The 18,646-nt window shown below is 41.3% G+C and overlaps 1 protein-coding gene across 2 annotated transcripts in view; it reads right to left on the reverse strand.

The window, feature by feature from the left end:
* The window catches only part of mpp7a (MAGUK p55 scaffold protein 7a), a 235,382-nt gene that overhangs the window by 122,598 nt on the left and 94,138 nt on the right, over positions 1 to 18,646 (reverse strand). For both annotated transcript variants that reach the window (XM_028434276.1, XM_028434274.1), the window contains exon 4: positions 5,255 to 5,332. In XM_028434276.1, coding sequence (XP_028290077.1) covers positions 5,255 to 5,332 — 78 coding nt within the window. The remainder of the gene's footprint in view (positions 1 to 5,254; positions 5,333 to 18,646) is intronic.

Genomic DNA, 18,646 nt, shown 5'->3' on the forward strand with positions numbered 1-18,646 from the left:
AATCAGTTACAAAGACAAACTGCAGTCAGGTCGAGACCCCGATAAGGAAGACAAGCAAGCAGATGAGCTTCCCTGAGACAGTTTCTAACAGTTTGTGCAGAAATTCTTTGGTTATGCAAATCCATTGTTGCAGCAGCTACCCAGGTGGCTGGTCTCAGACCATCATGGAGGTAAACATGCTGGATGTGGAGGTCCTGGGCTGGTGTGGTTACACGTGGTCTGCGGTTGTGAGGCCGGTTGGATGTACTGTCAAATTCTCTGAAACGCCTTTGGAGACGGCTTATGGTAGAGAAATGAACATTGAATTCACGGGCAACAGCTCTGGAGAACATTCCTGCAGTCAGCATACCAATTGCACGTTCGCTCAGAACTTGCACCATCTGTGGCATTGTGCTGTGTGATTAAACTGAACATTTTTAGAGTGGCCTTTTATTGTGGCCACCCTGATGCCCACCTGTGCAAAAATCATGTCTAATCAGTATCTTGATATGCCACACCTGTGAGGTGGGATGGATTATCTCTACAAAGGAGAAGCGCTCACTAACACACATTTAGACAGATTTGTGAACAATATTTGTGAGAAATAAGTCTTTTGTGTATTTAGAAAATGTTTTAGATCTTTGAGTTCAGCTCATGAAAGATGGGAGCAAAAACAGAAATTTTGAATTTATATTTTTGTTCAGTGTATACTGTATATCTTAGTCTTCACAACCAAATGTCTTGGTCCTGTCTCGGTCTCGGCAATGTCTTTGTCCCAGTTGGAGTGCTCTTGACCTTCAAACACTGGATTTGTGCTGGTAACCAATGCTACTAAATAGTGTTAAAGATAGAAAATAGCAGCGCATTGATCAAATTGATTGGAGACCTTAAATCTTTTGCAGCTCCCTGTAAGGGTCAACTAATTTATGTGTTTGTACTTGCTTTATACTATACTTAATTTTGCCCATTGTTAGTTTCTAGAGAAACATTTTACAAGTAAAACATATAATGTTATAAAGGTCCATGCATACAAAAAAGAACCCATTTAGAGCAATCTTTTACAGTATGTTGAATTGGAGTTTCAGCCACTATGAGGTACATGTGGAGAAGAGCACTCACTGATGACCCCCAATGGTCGTTTTGTGTAAGAACAGTAAGATTATCAAGACATTCAGCAGCTGACCAGAACAAGAATCGATAAGGGCTAGAAGTTAACCACAGAGACGTACACTCAGAGTTCAGACGAGGAACGCTGATGTGAAGCAGGCGGTTGGTGTTCGGCTCATGCTGCTGTGGTGTGTATGACTCTTTTATATTTCAATAGTTCGATTACAAAGGCAGATTGGAGCCAACAACACTGAGTCTGGGCCAGCCATGTGCGAGTGGTTGGTTTCTTGATTAATGTAATGTGGTATCAAACATTTCACTATAAACTCGAAGTGATTACATTTCACTTCATTTGAGGTCTGGAGAGCCAGTTCGTGTTCAGTAATGATAATGTCAGCACATTCATAAAAGCGTGTGTGCAGTCACCCACGGACGAGTCCCCATCAGTGTGTAACACGGCACCGCCTCCCTGGGCTTGCTCTGGACTCTTACTGTGGCCTCTCTCTTGGTTTGGCCCTGGTTTATTCAAACACTGACGATCACCTGCTGGGAGCTCACACATTGGTTGGAGTGTCTTTTTCTGTAGTCCAATAAATTAAGACTCTATTACCAGAAATCAGAGCCTAAAATAAATTACATCTAAGTATAGATTTTCCTCCTTCTTCCCACTTCACCACTTCAATAACATTCATGTGCAGCAGTAGTAACACCAGCGTATGTTGGTGCTAGTTGGGGATATCAGGTTGTGGTGTAACTCCACAGGAACTTTAGAGGCAATATTAAGAAAAGAAAAAGAGAATATTTCAGTTATGCTAGAATGATGTTATGTTATCACGTCAGCCATTATGTTTCTTTCAACAACAATAATTTTAATAAAAGAGCATTTAAAGAGAAATGCCCAAACTTTAGACTCCAATTTCTTTTTATTAGTTTAAAGGGGCGTTATTATGAAAAAATCACTGTATAATGGTTTTGCTACAGTGATATACATCCCTTTAGCCTCATTCAGAGGGTTAAGTTGAAAAAGTTCTGTTTCCTCCCTCCCTTGTTATTGCACATTTTGTAAAACGTGGGCGAGTTGGATTTTTCTCGTGTTGTGACATCACAACGTAGAAACTCCTCCTCCTGACAATCCTGGCTCCTCCTACCCTATAAGAATGTGAGCTCCTCCCTCTCAAACTACCTCACAGCTAAAACAAACACTGCAATTTAATACAGAATACATGTTATACTTCATTGTTATATACTGTACGTAAAGCTACATACACAAAATGTGTATCTGCATTGAACCCCTCCCCGAGGAGCAGTGAGCAGCCACGGTGTAGCACCCGGGGAGCAGTTTCACTTTTAGTAGCCGTTATACCGCCTCGTATCACCTTTGACATGATCTGACATGTTTGTGACCCAATGCGAAGCAGCGGTTGAGCAAAACAAATGATTATCACCTTAAATGCACTATTACTGTAGTTAATAGAGATGAGGAAAAAAAGTGAGTGTTTGAAACAGATGACTGACTCCGCTGCCACACACACACACACACACACACACACACACACACACACACACACACACACACACACACACACACACACACACACACACACACACACACACACACACACACACACACACACACACACACACACACACACACACACACACACACACACACACACACACACACACACCCTGAAGCAGCATTTGTTGGACTCACAATCACAATATCTGCTGAAATATCCAAGTGTTTTACTGTAATGTGCAGTTTTTTTGGATAGCAATGGTGATCACGCTCTACAAGAGTGAGGCATGAAGTCTGCGTCTATGAACACGCCCACTCATGCATATGCAAGTGTCGTTAAAGTGACTTTTCAGAGGCTAAAACTCAACAGAAAACAGGCGAGTTTGGGAAAATAAACCTTAAATAATATGTTTTTGGGGTTCTTTGAACAAATGGAGATGGGTGAAAAATAACATAATACTGTACCTTTAAATAAAAAATGTAGGGATTATTAGACTTGCAAGTATTCTGTCTGTGTGTGTGTGTTGGGTGGTTGATGGTAAAAAAAAAAGTTTTCCAACTTTTACCAGATTACATTTTGCCTTGTTCCTATTGACATTCTGAACATCTGTACCAAAGATTGAGCCAATACAACATCAGTAAAAGGTGGTACACTTTTTCACAATCTGTATTGCTTAAGCGAAGAATGTGTAACTTTCACAGGTATCAGAAACTTGAACAATATATAGGTAAGTATGGTGATTAATAGTTTCTCCCTGTAGTTATACTAAATGAGTAAAAACATTAGAACAGTCAAACACTTCCTGAAAACAGATAAAATTTCAACATTGTGAAAAAAGGGTGCCACCCCTAAATTCTATTTTTTGTACAAATGCTTACAATGTCAATTGGATTAAGGCCAAAGCGATCCGGCAAAATTTGGTGAAAATTAATTTTGTGAGCCACCTTTGTGAGTGCGTATGTACAGTATGACCTCTTCGTCCATGGCATTTCCTTTTGGGGCTGACATGAAACACAGTGGAATCTTTACCTCAACCAACAAGAAAGCTTTCGGCCCCTCTTTTTCGTCTTTTTCCCTCGACTCTCCGCTAATTAGGATGATATATGACTGTGGGCCCTTTAGGACGGTTGGAATAGACGGAGGCACTTTGATTACAATAAACAGAGCTGGAGATTTCAAACAAAACCACACACCAGTAACAGTGCTTTTCTTCCTCCTCTCCATTACACCAGCCAGGTTTACACAGGTGTTTTGTGTTTGTGTGTGTGTTTGTGGGTGGTGGTGTGTGTCTGGGTGTGTGTGTGTGTGTGTGTGTCTGTGTGTGGGTGTGTGTGTGTGTGTGTGTGTGTGTGTGTGTGAGAGTGTGCTGATGAAATACAGTAACATGGATGTCGTTGATTAATCAATGGGAATCATTTTCACAGCTTGTGCAAAATGACAAGTTCCCAGCTCTTGTTATTGTTGAAGTGGCTCATCATTGGTTGATCGATGAAATATATCTGCACACAGTAGGCCATGCAAGGCCCCGCCTCGTCAGTGAGTGTAAATGTTGTTGTCCGGTGTGTGCCTGCTGAGACTGTTTGTCATTTTCTGTTTGACCTTTGCCCAGAGAAAAACGAGGGTTCTGTCATTGCAATGCTCTGTTTCTAATGTTGTGATGTACGTATTTAGGCAGTGAGAGCTGAGTGGGGACAGAGTAATGATACTGTAACATTGACCTGTTGGACAGAGCCAAAGTAGGGAAAGGAACATCAAAGTCCAAAACAGAATGCAGCCATCCCTCTCCATATGTAACACAGGCTTCTTATGTTTAAACTTCAGCTATCAAGTCATTAATCTACTTCAGAGATGGGATAACTGTTATTACAGCAATGTGATTGGTTGATCCAAGGGTTATTATCAATGTTATTTTTGTGCATACTTCTTACGTGTTTTTGGAGAAAATGTGTGTGTTTTTGTTGTCTGTGAGCAATTTCTCTAAATTTGTATGTTTTTTTAGAGTAATTTGAGAGTTTTTGTTGTCATTTTGTGATTATAGATTTCTTTTTTGTGAGTTTTTGTAGACATTTTGTATGCTTTTGTTATTATTGTGTATATTTGACCCATTTATTTGTATTTTTTAGTCATATGCATATTTTTCTGTTGTATTTATGTTGTTATTTTGTGTGTTTACTTTAGGGGCCGCATGTCATCTATGTCTGATTTACTTAACTTTGAGTAAATAGTAAATCAGGTTCTTCAAACAATATAAGTTCTTTAGTCAAAAAAAAAAAAACTAAATGATGTTACAGTAAGATTTTAGGTTAGTTTTGAATGCAAAGATCGTATTTAGCGGTCAGCCATTGTAAATCTACGCATATACACGTAAGAAAAAAATTGAGGTGAAAAGGAAATTGTGTTTTTTACTTAAAGACTACATTTGAATAATAAGATTTTTTTTAAAAAATCACAAAATAAACTTGTATAACTGAACACGACAAGCAGCAATGAGCAGACAAATCTTCAAAATAAAGTTCTAAAAAAATAAATGCTAAAAAAAAAAAAAAATCACTTGATTCTGATGCTATTGTTGTTTTTAATGTTCTAACGCTCTTTCGTTTCATTTCCTTTGCTATGTTCACTCAAACAAACAAATAAAAACAGCTTACTTTGTTGGCCAGACCTGCAGCACAATCCAGGACCGGGGTGGGTTTGCTTTCCTCATAGAGCTTTAGCCGATCGTGGATCTGAAAGGACAGAAACCGAAGGCAGCAGGTCACACAACACCTTCAGGAAGCACAATAATACACATTAATACACACAAAAATCACTGCACGGACCTGCAATCACACATGTATTGAAAGCCTTTAGTTCTGCATGCAGACACACTCGCCATAACCAACAAGTAACAACAATGAACTCATGAAAATCTTGGCATTACTTGCTTAAGAGTGTTTTACTAAATTCATCCAAATCTACAACAATCCAGCCTTCTGTCTTCCATTTGATACGCTCTTACTGACGTCTGAGTGCTCCAAATCTATTTAACTGTCTGCCTGAATTGTCCTAAAGTGTTATCAGGTTAAGCAGTGTAACTTCAGGCTACAACTAAAGCTGCTTTTCCAGTGAGTGACTAAAAGGGAATGTAATTCCACTCAAGTGTTAAAGTTGACTCATTTGCCCACATAAGCACACTTTATCAATTAAAGGTTGATACGTGGAGCAGGAAAACCATCCAGGAAAACCAAACAGGCGTGCTGTAATCGCCACAGACGTTACTCTGGTAGTGGTTTGTGATTTGGGAGCAGCTGCACAGGAATTCTGGGACAACGAGCTGCTGTCGGATCCAATATTTGTGCAGAATAGATAGCGACAACCAATGCTCTCAAGCCCAAGTAGGGGCTGGGCTCCGGGCCTGGAACTTTCAGCAGCAATGTCCGAGAAATCCTCCAAGCAAGACAGCAAAAGCCAAAGGAAAGAGAGTGACAAAGGTTCCCCGGGCCAACGCACACGCACGCGCACACGCCCGAGTCTATCTCACCAGGACAACTCGGAGACAAAAATCAGTGCTGTCACTGTGCACAATTAAAACATCTGTTCTGGAGAGCTGTCAGACAGAATCCTTTCTTCTTGCTCCACAATTTATGTTTTCCGAGCTCTACAGTAGCAGCGCTGCGGCTGCCGTGGAATGCCTTTCAGATTTGGCTATGACACGGCTCGATTGCAGGATGATCACGTAAATAAATGAAGGCTTTTCACATTTTTGGCAAAAAAGACTGAGTAGCAACTTTGCAAGGCAACAAGACAAGTGAGGTGGAGTTTATTTAAGTTGTCTGGTTTCTATAACAAGCAGCGCAAAGTAAATACCAAAAGAACTCAAACATGTCATCCTACACACAAGGAAATTCACTCAGCGACAGATTCTTCAAAGGCATCTATACAGTTGTCTGTCAGAAAACATGCAACGCAAATAAATGAGCAATGTCCGTACCCTGCGCTGCCCATTAGCTTTAACTCCAGACTTTAAACAGTTCCCAATCTCAGCTAAGCTTATGCACAAAAACTGGCGCCATAAATCATGGCCTTTAGGACTGTGTGTTTAAAGGTCATCTTAAAGATCCAAAGCCCTGCACAAATCCAACATTACACGGTCATAAAACATGATGCATTAGGCATGTCATGGAGGTAATCTGGTGCTTGCCTGGAGTAGGGAGATGGTTTAACAGCTCAGAGGTGCAGGCAAATTGCAGCAGCTTGAGGATTAAAGAACAAGACAACTGGGATGAAAAAGTAGGAAAACGTTATTATGATAAATCTACATAAGCCACAGCATAGGGGGTGGTGATAAGGGTGGCACTGAGACAAAACAGAACTTATACTAAATAGATGGATCTCTTCAGCGCAGTCGATTACTGCTTTGGAGAAAAACTGTGTTCAAGATGAAAATATTTTGTTGGTTGATTGGTCGGTTGGTTAAATATGTCGATCTTAGCGGGAGAAATAAGCAATCATTGGGAAATAGAATGTATCATTGTTGAATAGAAGTTCTTTCTTTAGGCAACTTTCCACTGCAAAGCTTGAGAATTTTGAAAAATATATACTTTTCATGGAAATTATTTATTGGATTTACCAGGAAATTGGGATTGGTTTTAAATCGTGGTGTCATATCCACAGATAAATACGGTACTGGCATCCATGCAAAAATACTACAATTAAAAAACAGCATTTCAACAGATTTATATGCAAGTACAACTTTAAAATTAGTCAAGTTTTGTAAGCGTCTTGTTTTTATGGCCTTACAGAAAGTAACATGATATTAAACATCAATACGATACCTTTAAACTTGGCAGAGGTTTGCATTCTTGCTTTAACTGAAATTATTTGATTGAACAATCAATTCTTTCACAACAAAATGATCGATCTTGAGTAAACTATTACTCATCTGCCTGACTCCTCTAAACACAACAAAAAAAGGTTCAGTTTAAAACCCTTTCAGACGATGGTTTCTTCCTGGGCCCCATCAACATCCTCATCTTTACTTTCTAAATATCTGACTCCTCCTCTGCACTTCCTAGTTGAGGATGGCAAAAGGTCAAGGTCAAAGAAATTTAGGTTTGCTCGAAGGGCCAACAATTTTTCCCAACTGTCTCATTTGTGAGCCTGTTGCACACCTTTGTGTGCGTGTGTGTGCGCGTGTGTGTGTGTGTGTGTGTGTGTGTGTGTGAGAGAGAGTGTGCTGATGAAATACAGTAACATGGATGTCGTTGATTAATCAATGGGAATCATTTTCACAGCTTGTGCAAAATGACAAGTTCCCAGCTCTTGTTATTGTTGATGAAATATATCTGCACACAGTAGCCATGCAAGGCCCCGCCTCGTCAGTGAGTGTAAATGTTGTTGTCCGTTGTGTGGCTGCTGAGATTATTTGTCATTTTCTGTTTGACCTTTGCCCAGAGAAAAACGAGGGTTCTGTCATTGCAATGCTCTGTTTCTAATGTTGTGATGTACGTATTTGTGTTCCCAAACAGTGACCACTTAATGCTTGGAGGCAGCTGAAGATGTTGGTGCTAAAAGATGATGCCAAAATATATTTTCCCAACCATAGTAAACATCTGTATTAACTCATTCAGTGCCAGCCATTTTCAGATTTTCTACCGCCCTCAGTTCCAGTCGTTTTTGAGCATTTTGACTGATTTTTAAAGACCCACAGAATATTTTCTACTATGACTATTTGACACCAGATTCTGAAAGATTGAAGTCTCTACTTTCATAAAAAAAAAAAAAAAAGAATTTGTTACTGGCTTGTTTCGTTCTTTTGTAATCAGCTGTTGAATAGAGCCAGTTTTACACAAATCTTCCATTTCAGAGCAAAAAGCTGAGAAAACAGGCTTTTTCTAAAAAAAAATCCTGTCAGTGACTTTAAAGCAATTTTTTTTTTTTTTTTTTTGCTTTAGTGACAACTCTAACATTTGAACATTGTTTCCTTATATAAAACAACAAAAAAAAAAAAAAAAAACAGACCGGGGTTTTGATGGCAAAATTATTATTATTGTGTTATCTGGGTCAGAGTTGAATGGATTTCTTACTGTATTTTGGCGTTCCTATAAGTTTCTCTCCCGTCAGTCTGCACACACACGTAACTTCCTCTTCTTCCCGGACATGCAGAGTTTCACTGCGTTCCCCATTCTTTTTTTATCGTTTTATCCACCATCGCCACATTATCCATGAGTTCCACACATGCTCTGCTCAAGTGTGCGCTGCTGTGTGCTGCTGGGAACGTCAACTCTCGTAAGTAACGCCATTTTCTGTCTAGTAAACGCCTTTCCTCTCTCCCTCTGAGCTCCGATGAGCATGGATGATTTCTCATCCAAAGGTGGGCTGCTACCTCCTACGTGTCACCTATTATTTTGCTATCAGGCTCACAGGCTGGGGGTATTTTGTAAATTCCCCATTTTATCTAAATAGATCCCGTTAATTCCCATAATTTGATGTTAATTTTCAAGGACATGCTCCAACTTTGAGATTTCTTGAATTGTGCAACCCTAAAGACATCTAAGGGGTTTAATGGCTGCACTGGTTCTGCTAAAATTTGCTTAAAAAGTAGTTCAAGATTTTCCCATTTTTTCAAATCCATAATGATCAAAAAATTGTTTTTTAGATACAAAAAAAATAAATACTGAAATCCTAATTTACTAGATGTTTTACATATAAAGGCTGACATTATGCTGTCATTATGACACGACACCTGTGTTGTTCGTTATCCTAACCCTTGATTACTCTAACCATACCTAACACCACTAGATCCCTCCACCAACATAGCTCCGAAGGTGTCCTAATTTACAGTAAGGTGTCATAATTTAGAATGAATGACCACATTTACATGGGAGCTTTAATTCCTCCTTAAAGCAGAATAAAAGTTAATTCCTCTTTAAACTGACCTTGTAAACACATTGGGCTCTATTCTCCCATGTGCGTAAGTCCAAAAAGCACTGCACGTGTCCATCCCAGTTATGCACTGCGGGCTGAGCAGTCCTGAAATGTGGGTGTTTCCATTCAAATCTGACTTTATGCGCATTCTCCGGTGTGCGTAAGTCCTTTTCCTCTTACGCACTTCTAACCCTAGAATAAGTGCAGCACCCCCATAAGGTGAAACATTGTATTGCACTAGAAATATGGATTTAGTTACATTTGAAGCCACACAGACTTGTGCGTCACGCAGCAGCAGCTGTGATCACTCAGCTGCTGCTGCACGATTAATTAAAACTCTGACAGACACAGACTTCTGTCCACGTTGGTCACAGTGATTCAACTATTTTCATACTATGTCAACGTAAAGTCACAGTTTGATCCACTACAGAGTGAAACAAGCTGTCATATGCAGATGAGGATGGACCACAAACTGTTCCCACACATATTTTAATGAGGCTCAGCTCAGGTCACTATATAAACTATTTATATTCAAAACTGTGTATTATGGAAGCCAGTAGTTCTGTTTCACTACAAACATCTCTCTGTATTTAAGCAGAACGCTCTGCTGCTGAGTCATTTCCTCATATCTCCAGCGCATCTAACTCGGCCACGCTTTACAGTGATGATGATGATGATGATGATAATGATGATGATCAAGGAGAGATATTTAAACAGTGACTCGGACAGAATGCGACCGATCCTCAGTCACACTGCAATAATCTGATCAATGATCTGATCAAATCAACCTGTTACATTGTTTATCAATGAAGGCGTTTCAAATTAAAAGTGAACTTTATCATTTTCACGAATTTCAATGACATTTACAAGCGTTGGGAAAACTCCATGTTCCGTGATTTCTAAATAGCCCAAAAAAATGACATCACCGCGTCCTTTCCTTCAGCCCGCCTTCATTCACAGACTATGTGGTTTTTGGCTTTTTACGCGTGGTGGGTGTGTCAGCAGCCTGGACCGGAGAATACGCATAGGAGAGAAGTGCGTAACTACAGGTCCAGACGGGAGAATAGACTGCTTAATTTCTAATGCTAATTTAATTCCTAATTAAACTTAAAATCCGAATTAGGTGGCTGGTTTATTCAGAGTTTATTTTTTAATTAAATAATTCCTCTATCTTGTCAACACTTAATATCCCTTTATGTTAATTCCGGTCATTATGCACATGTGCGATGACGTGCGGGTGACTACATAGTGATGGCTGCCCGGACTCCAGCTGAGACTATTTATTTAATAAGAGCCTTACAAGATATGGATATAATGAAAAGAGTGGATGGACGGAAGCATTAACATGCAGACTTTCACACGGACTTATCACACACACACATGGACCTCGGTAAACAAAACAGGCTTCACCAGACGGCTGGCACGAGGACCTGGAGGGGGACTAAATATGTCCCTGTACTGCATTCACAGGCTGTAATTTCATCAAGTTTATCATTGTATCAGTTGTTAGAACTACTATCTTTACCAGGGAGCAACTATTTATTCATAGTGATTGTTTTCCAGAGTTTTACTGGGATTTATTTACCAGTGATTAGTTCCTATCTATCATACAGAAGACCACACGTGGGGTTTGTTGTGTGTTTTTCCCGATAGACGTGATACGTCATGTTCGCCCTGTCCAATCAGAGCCTTCCCAAGATCTAAAGCAGAATTGAAAAAAGGAATTACTATTTCCATGTAAAGACGAAACAGAACACTTTACTTCCAAATGATTTCATTCAGAATAACTAATATCAAATATCAAATTAAAAAACGTCATGTAAACGTGGCCAATGACAGCCTTCATGACACCTTATTCATGCTAATGACAGATAACGGCAGCGTAATCAGAATCAGAATCAGAATCAGAAATGTTTTATTTGCCATGTACAGTTTTGAGGACAGTACAAGGAATTTGACTTGGTGGTTGGTGCACAAAACAAGCAACAAAAGAATAAAAGAAATAAAAACAGAACAACAAAGCACAACCCAGCAACAATAATAATAATAATAATGATAAATATAAAGGATGAGGGATAAATAAGGATATAGAGAATAAAGGATAAATAGGATAAATATAAATATAAATATATATATATACAGTGCAGCAGGTATCAAGCTGGTGGAGGTGGTGATCGGGTGGGGGGGGGGGGGGGTTCAGTGGGTGACTTGGGGTGTGTTCATGTGGATGGTGGCAGAGGGAAAGAAGCTGTTTTTGTGTCTGGAGGTTCTGGTCCTGATGGACCGAAACCTCCTACCAGAAGGGAGAGATTGAAACAGTTTATGACCGGGGTGGGAGGGGTCGGCCACAATCTTTCCTGCACGCCTCAAAATCCTGGAGGCGTACAGGTCCTGGAGGGAGGGCAGATTGCAGCCGATGACCTTCTCTGCAGAGTGGATGATACGCTGCAGTCTGGCCTTGTCCTTGGCCGTAGCTGCAGCGTACCAGATGGTGATGGAGGAGCAGAGGATGGACTGGATGATGGAGCTGTAGAAGTTCACCATCATCTTTGTTGGCAGACTGAACTTCTTCAGCTGCCGCAAAAAGTACATCCTCTGCTGAGCTTTTTTGATAAGGGAGCTGATGTTCAGCTCCCACTTGAGGTCCTGAGTGATGATGGTCCCCAGGAAGCAGAAGTACTCTACAGAGCTCACTGTAGAGTCTCCCAGGGTGAGGGGGGTGAGGGGGGCTGGGTTCTTCCTGAAGTCTGCTATCATCTCCACTGTCTTTAAAGCATTGAGCTCCAGGTTGTTCTGGCTGCACCAGGACACAGCCGGTCTGTCTCCCCCCTGTAGTCGGACTCGTCTCCATCAGCGATGAGACCGAGGATGGTCGTGTCGTCTGCAAACTTCAGGAGTTTGACCGACTGGTGAGAGGAGGTGCAGCTGTTGGTGTACAGGGAGAAGAGAGGAGAAAGAACACAGCCTGAGGAGATCCAGTGCTGATGGTCCGGGGAGCAGAGATGGTTTTTCCCAGCTTCACGTGCTGCTTCCTGTCAGACAGGAAGTCTGTGATCCACCTGCAGGTGGAGTCTGGCACGTTCAGCTGGGAAAGCTTGTCCTGAAGGAGAGCTGGGATTATTGTTAAAAGCAGAGCTGAAGTCCACAAACAGGATCCTGGCGTAGGAGCCTGGGGAGTCCAGGTGCTGGAGGATGAAGTGGAGAGCCAGGTTTACAGCATCGTCTACTGACCTGTTGGATCTATAGGCAAACTGCAGGGGGTCCAGGGGGGGGTCGGTGATGTCCTTGATGTGGGAGAGCATGAGGCGTTCAAAGGACTTCATGACCACAGATGTCAGAGCGATGGGTCTGTAGTCATTAAGTCCTGTGATCCTCAGCTTTTTAGGGACAGGAACGATGGTGGAGGCCTTAAAACAGGCTGGTACGGTGCATGTCTCCAGTGAGGTGTTAAAAATGTCTGTGAACACTGGAGACAGCTGATCAGCACAGTGCTTCAAGGTAGAGGGAGAGACAGAGTCCGGTCCACAAGCCTTACGGGGGTTTTGTCTCCTGAAAAGTCTATTCACATCTCTCTCTTTGATGGAGAAAGGTGTCTCTGTAGGAGGGGGGGAGGAGGGGGGGAAGATAGGGGAGAGAGCCTCTGTAGGCAGCTGGGGTGAAACTGTAGCTTTGATGTGGGGGGTGAAGGTGTTGGAGTGAGGCTGGTCAGAGGTGTGAGGGGGGTTGGAGTCAGGTCTGTCCCATTGTCTGTCAAATCTACAATAGAACTCATTCAGACTGTTGGCCAGGCAGAGGTCGTTAGCAGCAGCAGGGGCTCTGGGCTTGTAGTTTGTAATTTGCCTGAGCCCTCTCCAGACAGAAGCCGAGTCATTTGCAGAGAACTGATATTGTAGCTTCTCTGAGTACAAACGTTTGGCTTTTCTCACCTCCTTTTCAAACGTGTACTTCGACTCTCTGTACCTGGCTCTGTCTCCACTCCTGAAAGCGACCTCTTTGTCTGTCCTCAGCCCTCTGAGCTTAGCTGTGAACCAGGGTTTGTCATTGTTATAACTCACCCTGGTCTTTGATGGAATACAGCTGTCCTCACAGAAGCTGATGTAGGACGTCACAGCGTCTGTAAACTCATCCAGAGAACTGTTCGCAGACCTGAAAACATCCCAGTCAGTCCAGTCCAAACACTCCTGGAGTTTCTCCACTGCTTCACTGGTCCATTGTTTAGATTCCTTCACCACAGGTTTACAGAGCTTCAGCCTCTGTCTGTATGAAGGAATCAGATGGACCATCAAATGGTCCGATTGGCCCAGTGCAGCACGGGAAACGGCGTGATAAGCACTGCTTAGTGTGGTGTAACAGTGATCCAGTGTCTTCTCCTCTCTGGTCGGACATTTAATTAATTGTCTATATTTGGGGAGCTGGTGTGAGAGGTCACCTTTATTAAAGTCACCAAGCACAATGATAAAAGAGTCCGGGTAGGTCCGCTCCATGCACAGGATCTGGTCGGCGAGTGTGCGCTGTGCCTCGCGCACATCAGCTGACGGTGGGATGTACACGCCAACCAGGATGAATGAAGCGAACTCACGGGGAGAATAGAAGGGTTTGCTGTTGATAATAAAGGATTCCAGGTGAGGAGAGCAGTGCTGGAGGATCACTGTCACGTCGTTAACCAGTTACTGTTCACATAAAAGCAGATTCCTCCACCTTTCTTCTTCCCGGTGAGCTCCGCGTCTCGGTCCGCTCTGTGAAGTTGGAAGCCGGCCAACTGCAGCGCAGAGTCCGGTACCGCTCCACACAGCCACGTTTCCGTGAAGCACAGAACAGAAGATGAGGAGAAGTCTCTGTTTCTACCCAACAGCAGCTGGAGTTCGTCCACTTTGTTACACAGTGAGCGCACGTTAGAGAGGAATATCCCCGGTAACGGTGTGCGTCGGCCGCGCTGGCGGAGGCGCACAAGCGCACCGGCTCTTTTTCCTCTCCTCCGGCGCTTCACTGCGTGAGCAAAGGTGAGCGCACCTTTGAGTAAAATGTCCAGTAAATCCACAGAGGAAGCGATGAAAGTGGGGAATAAATCTCTCGGGGTTGTTGCCCTGACATTCAAGAGCTCTTCTCTTGAATAAGAGAAGCCAGTTGCGGATTTTACAACAAAAACAAGACAAAAAAGTGCGCACCAACACACCACAGCAGCCATCCGCGGCGCCATCAATGTCATCAGCATTATGTATAGAACTTCAAGTAAAGCGTTACCCAAAATCACCAGTGTTAATTAGGAAGAGAACACCCAGCATGTGTGTCGCGGTTAGCAGTTCTATGTTTATGTTCCTTCACAAGCACACAGTTTGAAATACTTGATTCATTCTTAAAATATTTGTCAGAAAACAGAAGAAAGAACATGCAAAGCTGCTTGTCTCTTTAACCCTTTGTCATACCACCACGTCCCATCTGCTGAGCTACTTTCAGCTCAACCACCTCCACTTACTTATATACTGTGGAATTCCTCTACTGCTCTCTGGACAAATGTACAATTAGAACGCTTTTATTTACAATACAGGATGACATCCAAGTGCCTGACCAGGATACATTAATATACTGTATTTCAAAATTGTTACCGAGCCTTTTGCTCAGCACATTCTTTGTCCAAATGGTGCAGTGGCATTGCCACTAGTCAACAGTGAAAATGGCCAAGTGGAAATAAAGCAAAACAACCCAAAGAAAACAGTGAGAGACTGTGCTGAAGCCAAGAACATCTTAACTAAGACCTAAAAATGTGGATTTGGATTTATCTTGGGCTACTTTTTTGTTAAATATAACATTAGTCTGATATATGTGGTAGGAAAAATTGTACAAGATTTAAAACCAGATATAACATTTATGTATTGACACTTTTGTGGACATTTTCAGACAAATTACTGCTAAGGATAAGCGTGTTTCCAGCATCTCGGTTTTCTCTCTTTTGCCCAAAATTTAGTAAGAAGGATAAAAACAAAATCATGAGAAAAAAATTGATTCAACAAGTGAAGACTATGGGTCAGAGACCTTAGAAGCCTTTCAGAAAACCACAAGTCATTCGAGTCAAACAAATAAACCCCTCTCATAATTAAAAATCCATCAAAAACTATTATACACAAATTTACACAATTCAACGCAGATGCAAAAACACACGTTAACATTGATCGAAAAATAAAGCAGTAATGAAAGCATGGCCCTGACAAACTGACAATATGTGATGGAGAGCAAGCGCTTGATGGATGGACAAAGAGAACGTTGGGGGATCATAGACATGGATAGTGTTTCTGTTGCTGAGTCTTCTGGATAATGTCTACTGCACAGAACTCGACAAGGAAGCATTTCAAACCAACTGTTGTTTTGCAATTTCTGTTTCGACATCCATTCACCAGATCAGATCCAGTACCAGGCCCCTTTAACGTCGCCTGGGTACAATCATTTAGTCTGTTCAGGAACACCTTGTCAAAGCATCATGGTCTAAAAAGCTTACCCGTTTTGAAAGAAAAGTTTTCTAGCAGAAGAGTCGAGTTACTACTAGAATAACCCGGAGATGATATGTTTGCTGTAAAAGCAAAAGAGAAAAGCTTAGATTTGTGATTTCTCAGGTTACAGAAGTCTGGCATCGGGTCGTGAGCTTAAAGCTGTGGTGTGAAAGACAGTGGTGTCCTTATTCAGTCTGGAGACAATTTGAATAATAATACCAATCAAACAAAGCCTGCACAAACATTAACCAGGGTCTTGTTTCTAAACAGTTTCCAGTCCAGAGAAGCATTAGAGCTACAGTTTAAAAACGTACAAGTTTTCCTCACGTATCGTCACCGACCAACAAGTGGCTCTCAGAGGAAAAGTGAATAACATCTCTGACTCAATCTAATTACTACTGCTTCCAGCAAATACTACCCCAAAAATATCATGGGCCAAGTATTTTTGTGTGCAGTTGTATTATGTTCTCTCTAAGGTTCCACAATCTGAACTTCAGTTTAAAGGAGAAGAATATTGTTAGGAAATTAGCAAATGTGGTAAAAGTACTAGTCTTCAGTAAAAGTGTAGATACTAGGGGTTGAACAGACTTGTCGACTTTAATGTGATGACGACTAGTCGCAGTACCTGACTTTTGCCTAAGATTGCGGCGCAACACAGCAAACGAGGGTCCTAGTATCCCTGCACGGCAAAGCAGCACAACATCAAGCGTTTCTTCTCAAACTGCAGCTGGTAGGCAGATACTACGGCTAATATACATGCTAATGTTAGCAGATCTGGAAAACATCATAAGCGCAGGACGGAGGCCCCATTAGCGGGGGAAGACCGCTGTAGTGCCAAAATCTGTGACTGAAAAAATCTGACTGGAGGTGGCGACAATTCCAACCCCTGCGGCTTCTGGGCGGACATTTACTCCCCCCTAAACCTGATTGTAATTCTTCTCCAGGATGCATTTACTTCACCCACTGGAGCGTCATGTTTAAGGGGGAGTAAATAGCTTCTTCATACCTACGAAAAGGTTTAGCACTCTTCTTCTCTACTGCTGAGAAGCCACAGCGGTCACAGCTTTTTTTTTGGGTCACAGACTTTGAAACAATGAAGATGAAGGAAGCCGAAGCTACCGTAAAAACAGGCCAAACAAAGTCTAAACGCCCGGCTCTGAGGAAGCCTCAGGGCTTAACAGTTGCCATAAACTCACGGTAGGCGAAGCAGCAGTGTTCCTGGGTTTACTTCGCTTCTATAGCATGTCCCGTGTTCCAGCGGCTGGTGGTGTTGTGCCAAAGTCTGCGACCCAAAAAAATCTGTGACCGCTGCGGCTTCTCGGCGTTAGAGAAGAAGAGTGCTAAACCACTTCGAAGCTATTAAGGAGCTATTTACTCCCCCTTAAACAAGACGCTCTGGTGGGTGAAGTAAATGCTGACCGGAGAAGAATTACAAATGTGTTTAAGGCGGAGTAAATGTCGCCGAGAAGTCGCAGAGGTTGGAACTGTCGGCACCTGTGGTCTTAGTTTTTTCGGGTCACAGATTTTGGCACTACACCGGCACTTGGCTGCCTTTATTATTTTTTTTAACTTGGCTGTCACTCTTGGTGATGTCATCGACTTTAAAATTATGAAGTCGTTCAACCCCTAGAAGATACTTGAATAAAAAACAACTGGTCCCTTATTTAAGTAAAAGTAAAAAAGTACATGCTACTAAATGTAAAAAAAGTAAAACAAATGTCCCTTCAATAATAAGTCAAGGTTTTTAAATGAGAAAATTCCATATATTTTAGAATACTGGTAGGTACATGGGAACAAGTTAAACCTGTAGCCTTTGAACACCTGGAGAATTTATCACTCATAATAAATCACATTTGTAAATAAAATGTCAAGCAAAAAATAAGAGCAAATACTCAATAAAACCCAGAGCAGCTTTGAGTTTAAAATTTTGAAAAACTTCAAAATGTTAACCATAAAACTAAGGGACCTGCCTAACAGAAAAAAGATCAAACTACCAAAATGTTGCGTCTTATTATGTCGTGACGTCATCTTCAAAGGTCTTAAAAGTAATGAGCGAATTTTTATAATGTAAGGAGTACAAAGTACAGATATTTGTTTTAAAAAGTAAGGAGTAAAAGTAAAAAGTCGCCAAAAAAATAAATACTCACGTAAAGTACAGATATTAGAAGTAAAGTAACAAAGTACAAATACTTTGTTACTTGTCACTTCTGGAAATGGGTGAGATCCAGATAATTAAAGCAAGTCTTTTCACAATTGGGCTAGCATTATACAAATGCAGTATGGCATTATTTAATAAAAGGTATTTTAGTGGCCGAATGGTTACTCTTGTTTATCATAAGTAGTGATGAGGACATTTTGAATGCTAAAAGGAGGGAAAACCATTTTTATATGTATAAGTCTTTGTGGTTGGGCCCTAAATAGACTGTAATTAGCTCCTAAACTCTACAACCTGAAACAGTAGGGAGACAAAAATAATCATGTCACCTTCCACGTGTGATAGGATAATTGATATCCTGGCGCTAAATACTGTGCTTTTTTGTTTATTAATTGTTTTTCAAATTATTTTTTCATTTTTATTCTATTTTTTTTCATTTTTTGAAAGTGACTAAATCAAATTCCAGTTGTTATCTTAAAAAAAAAATAAAAATAAGG

This window comes from Gouania willdenowi, chromosome 20 (assembly GCF_900634775.1).
Source record: "Gouania willdenowi chromosome 20, fGouWil2.1, whole genome shotgun sequence".
Taxonomy (NCBI): domain Eukaryota; kingdom Metazoa; phylum Chordata; class Actinopteri; order Blenniiformes; family Gobiesocidae; genus Gouania; species Gouania willdenowi.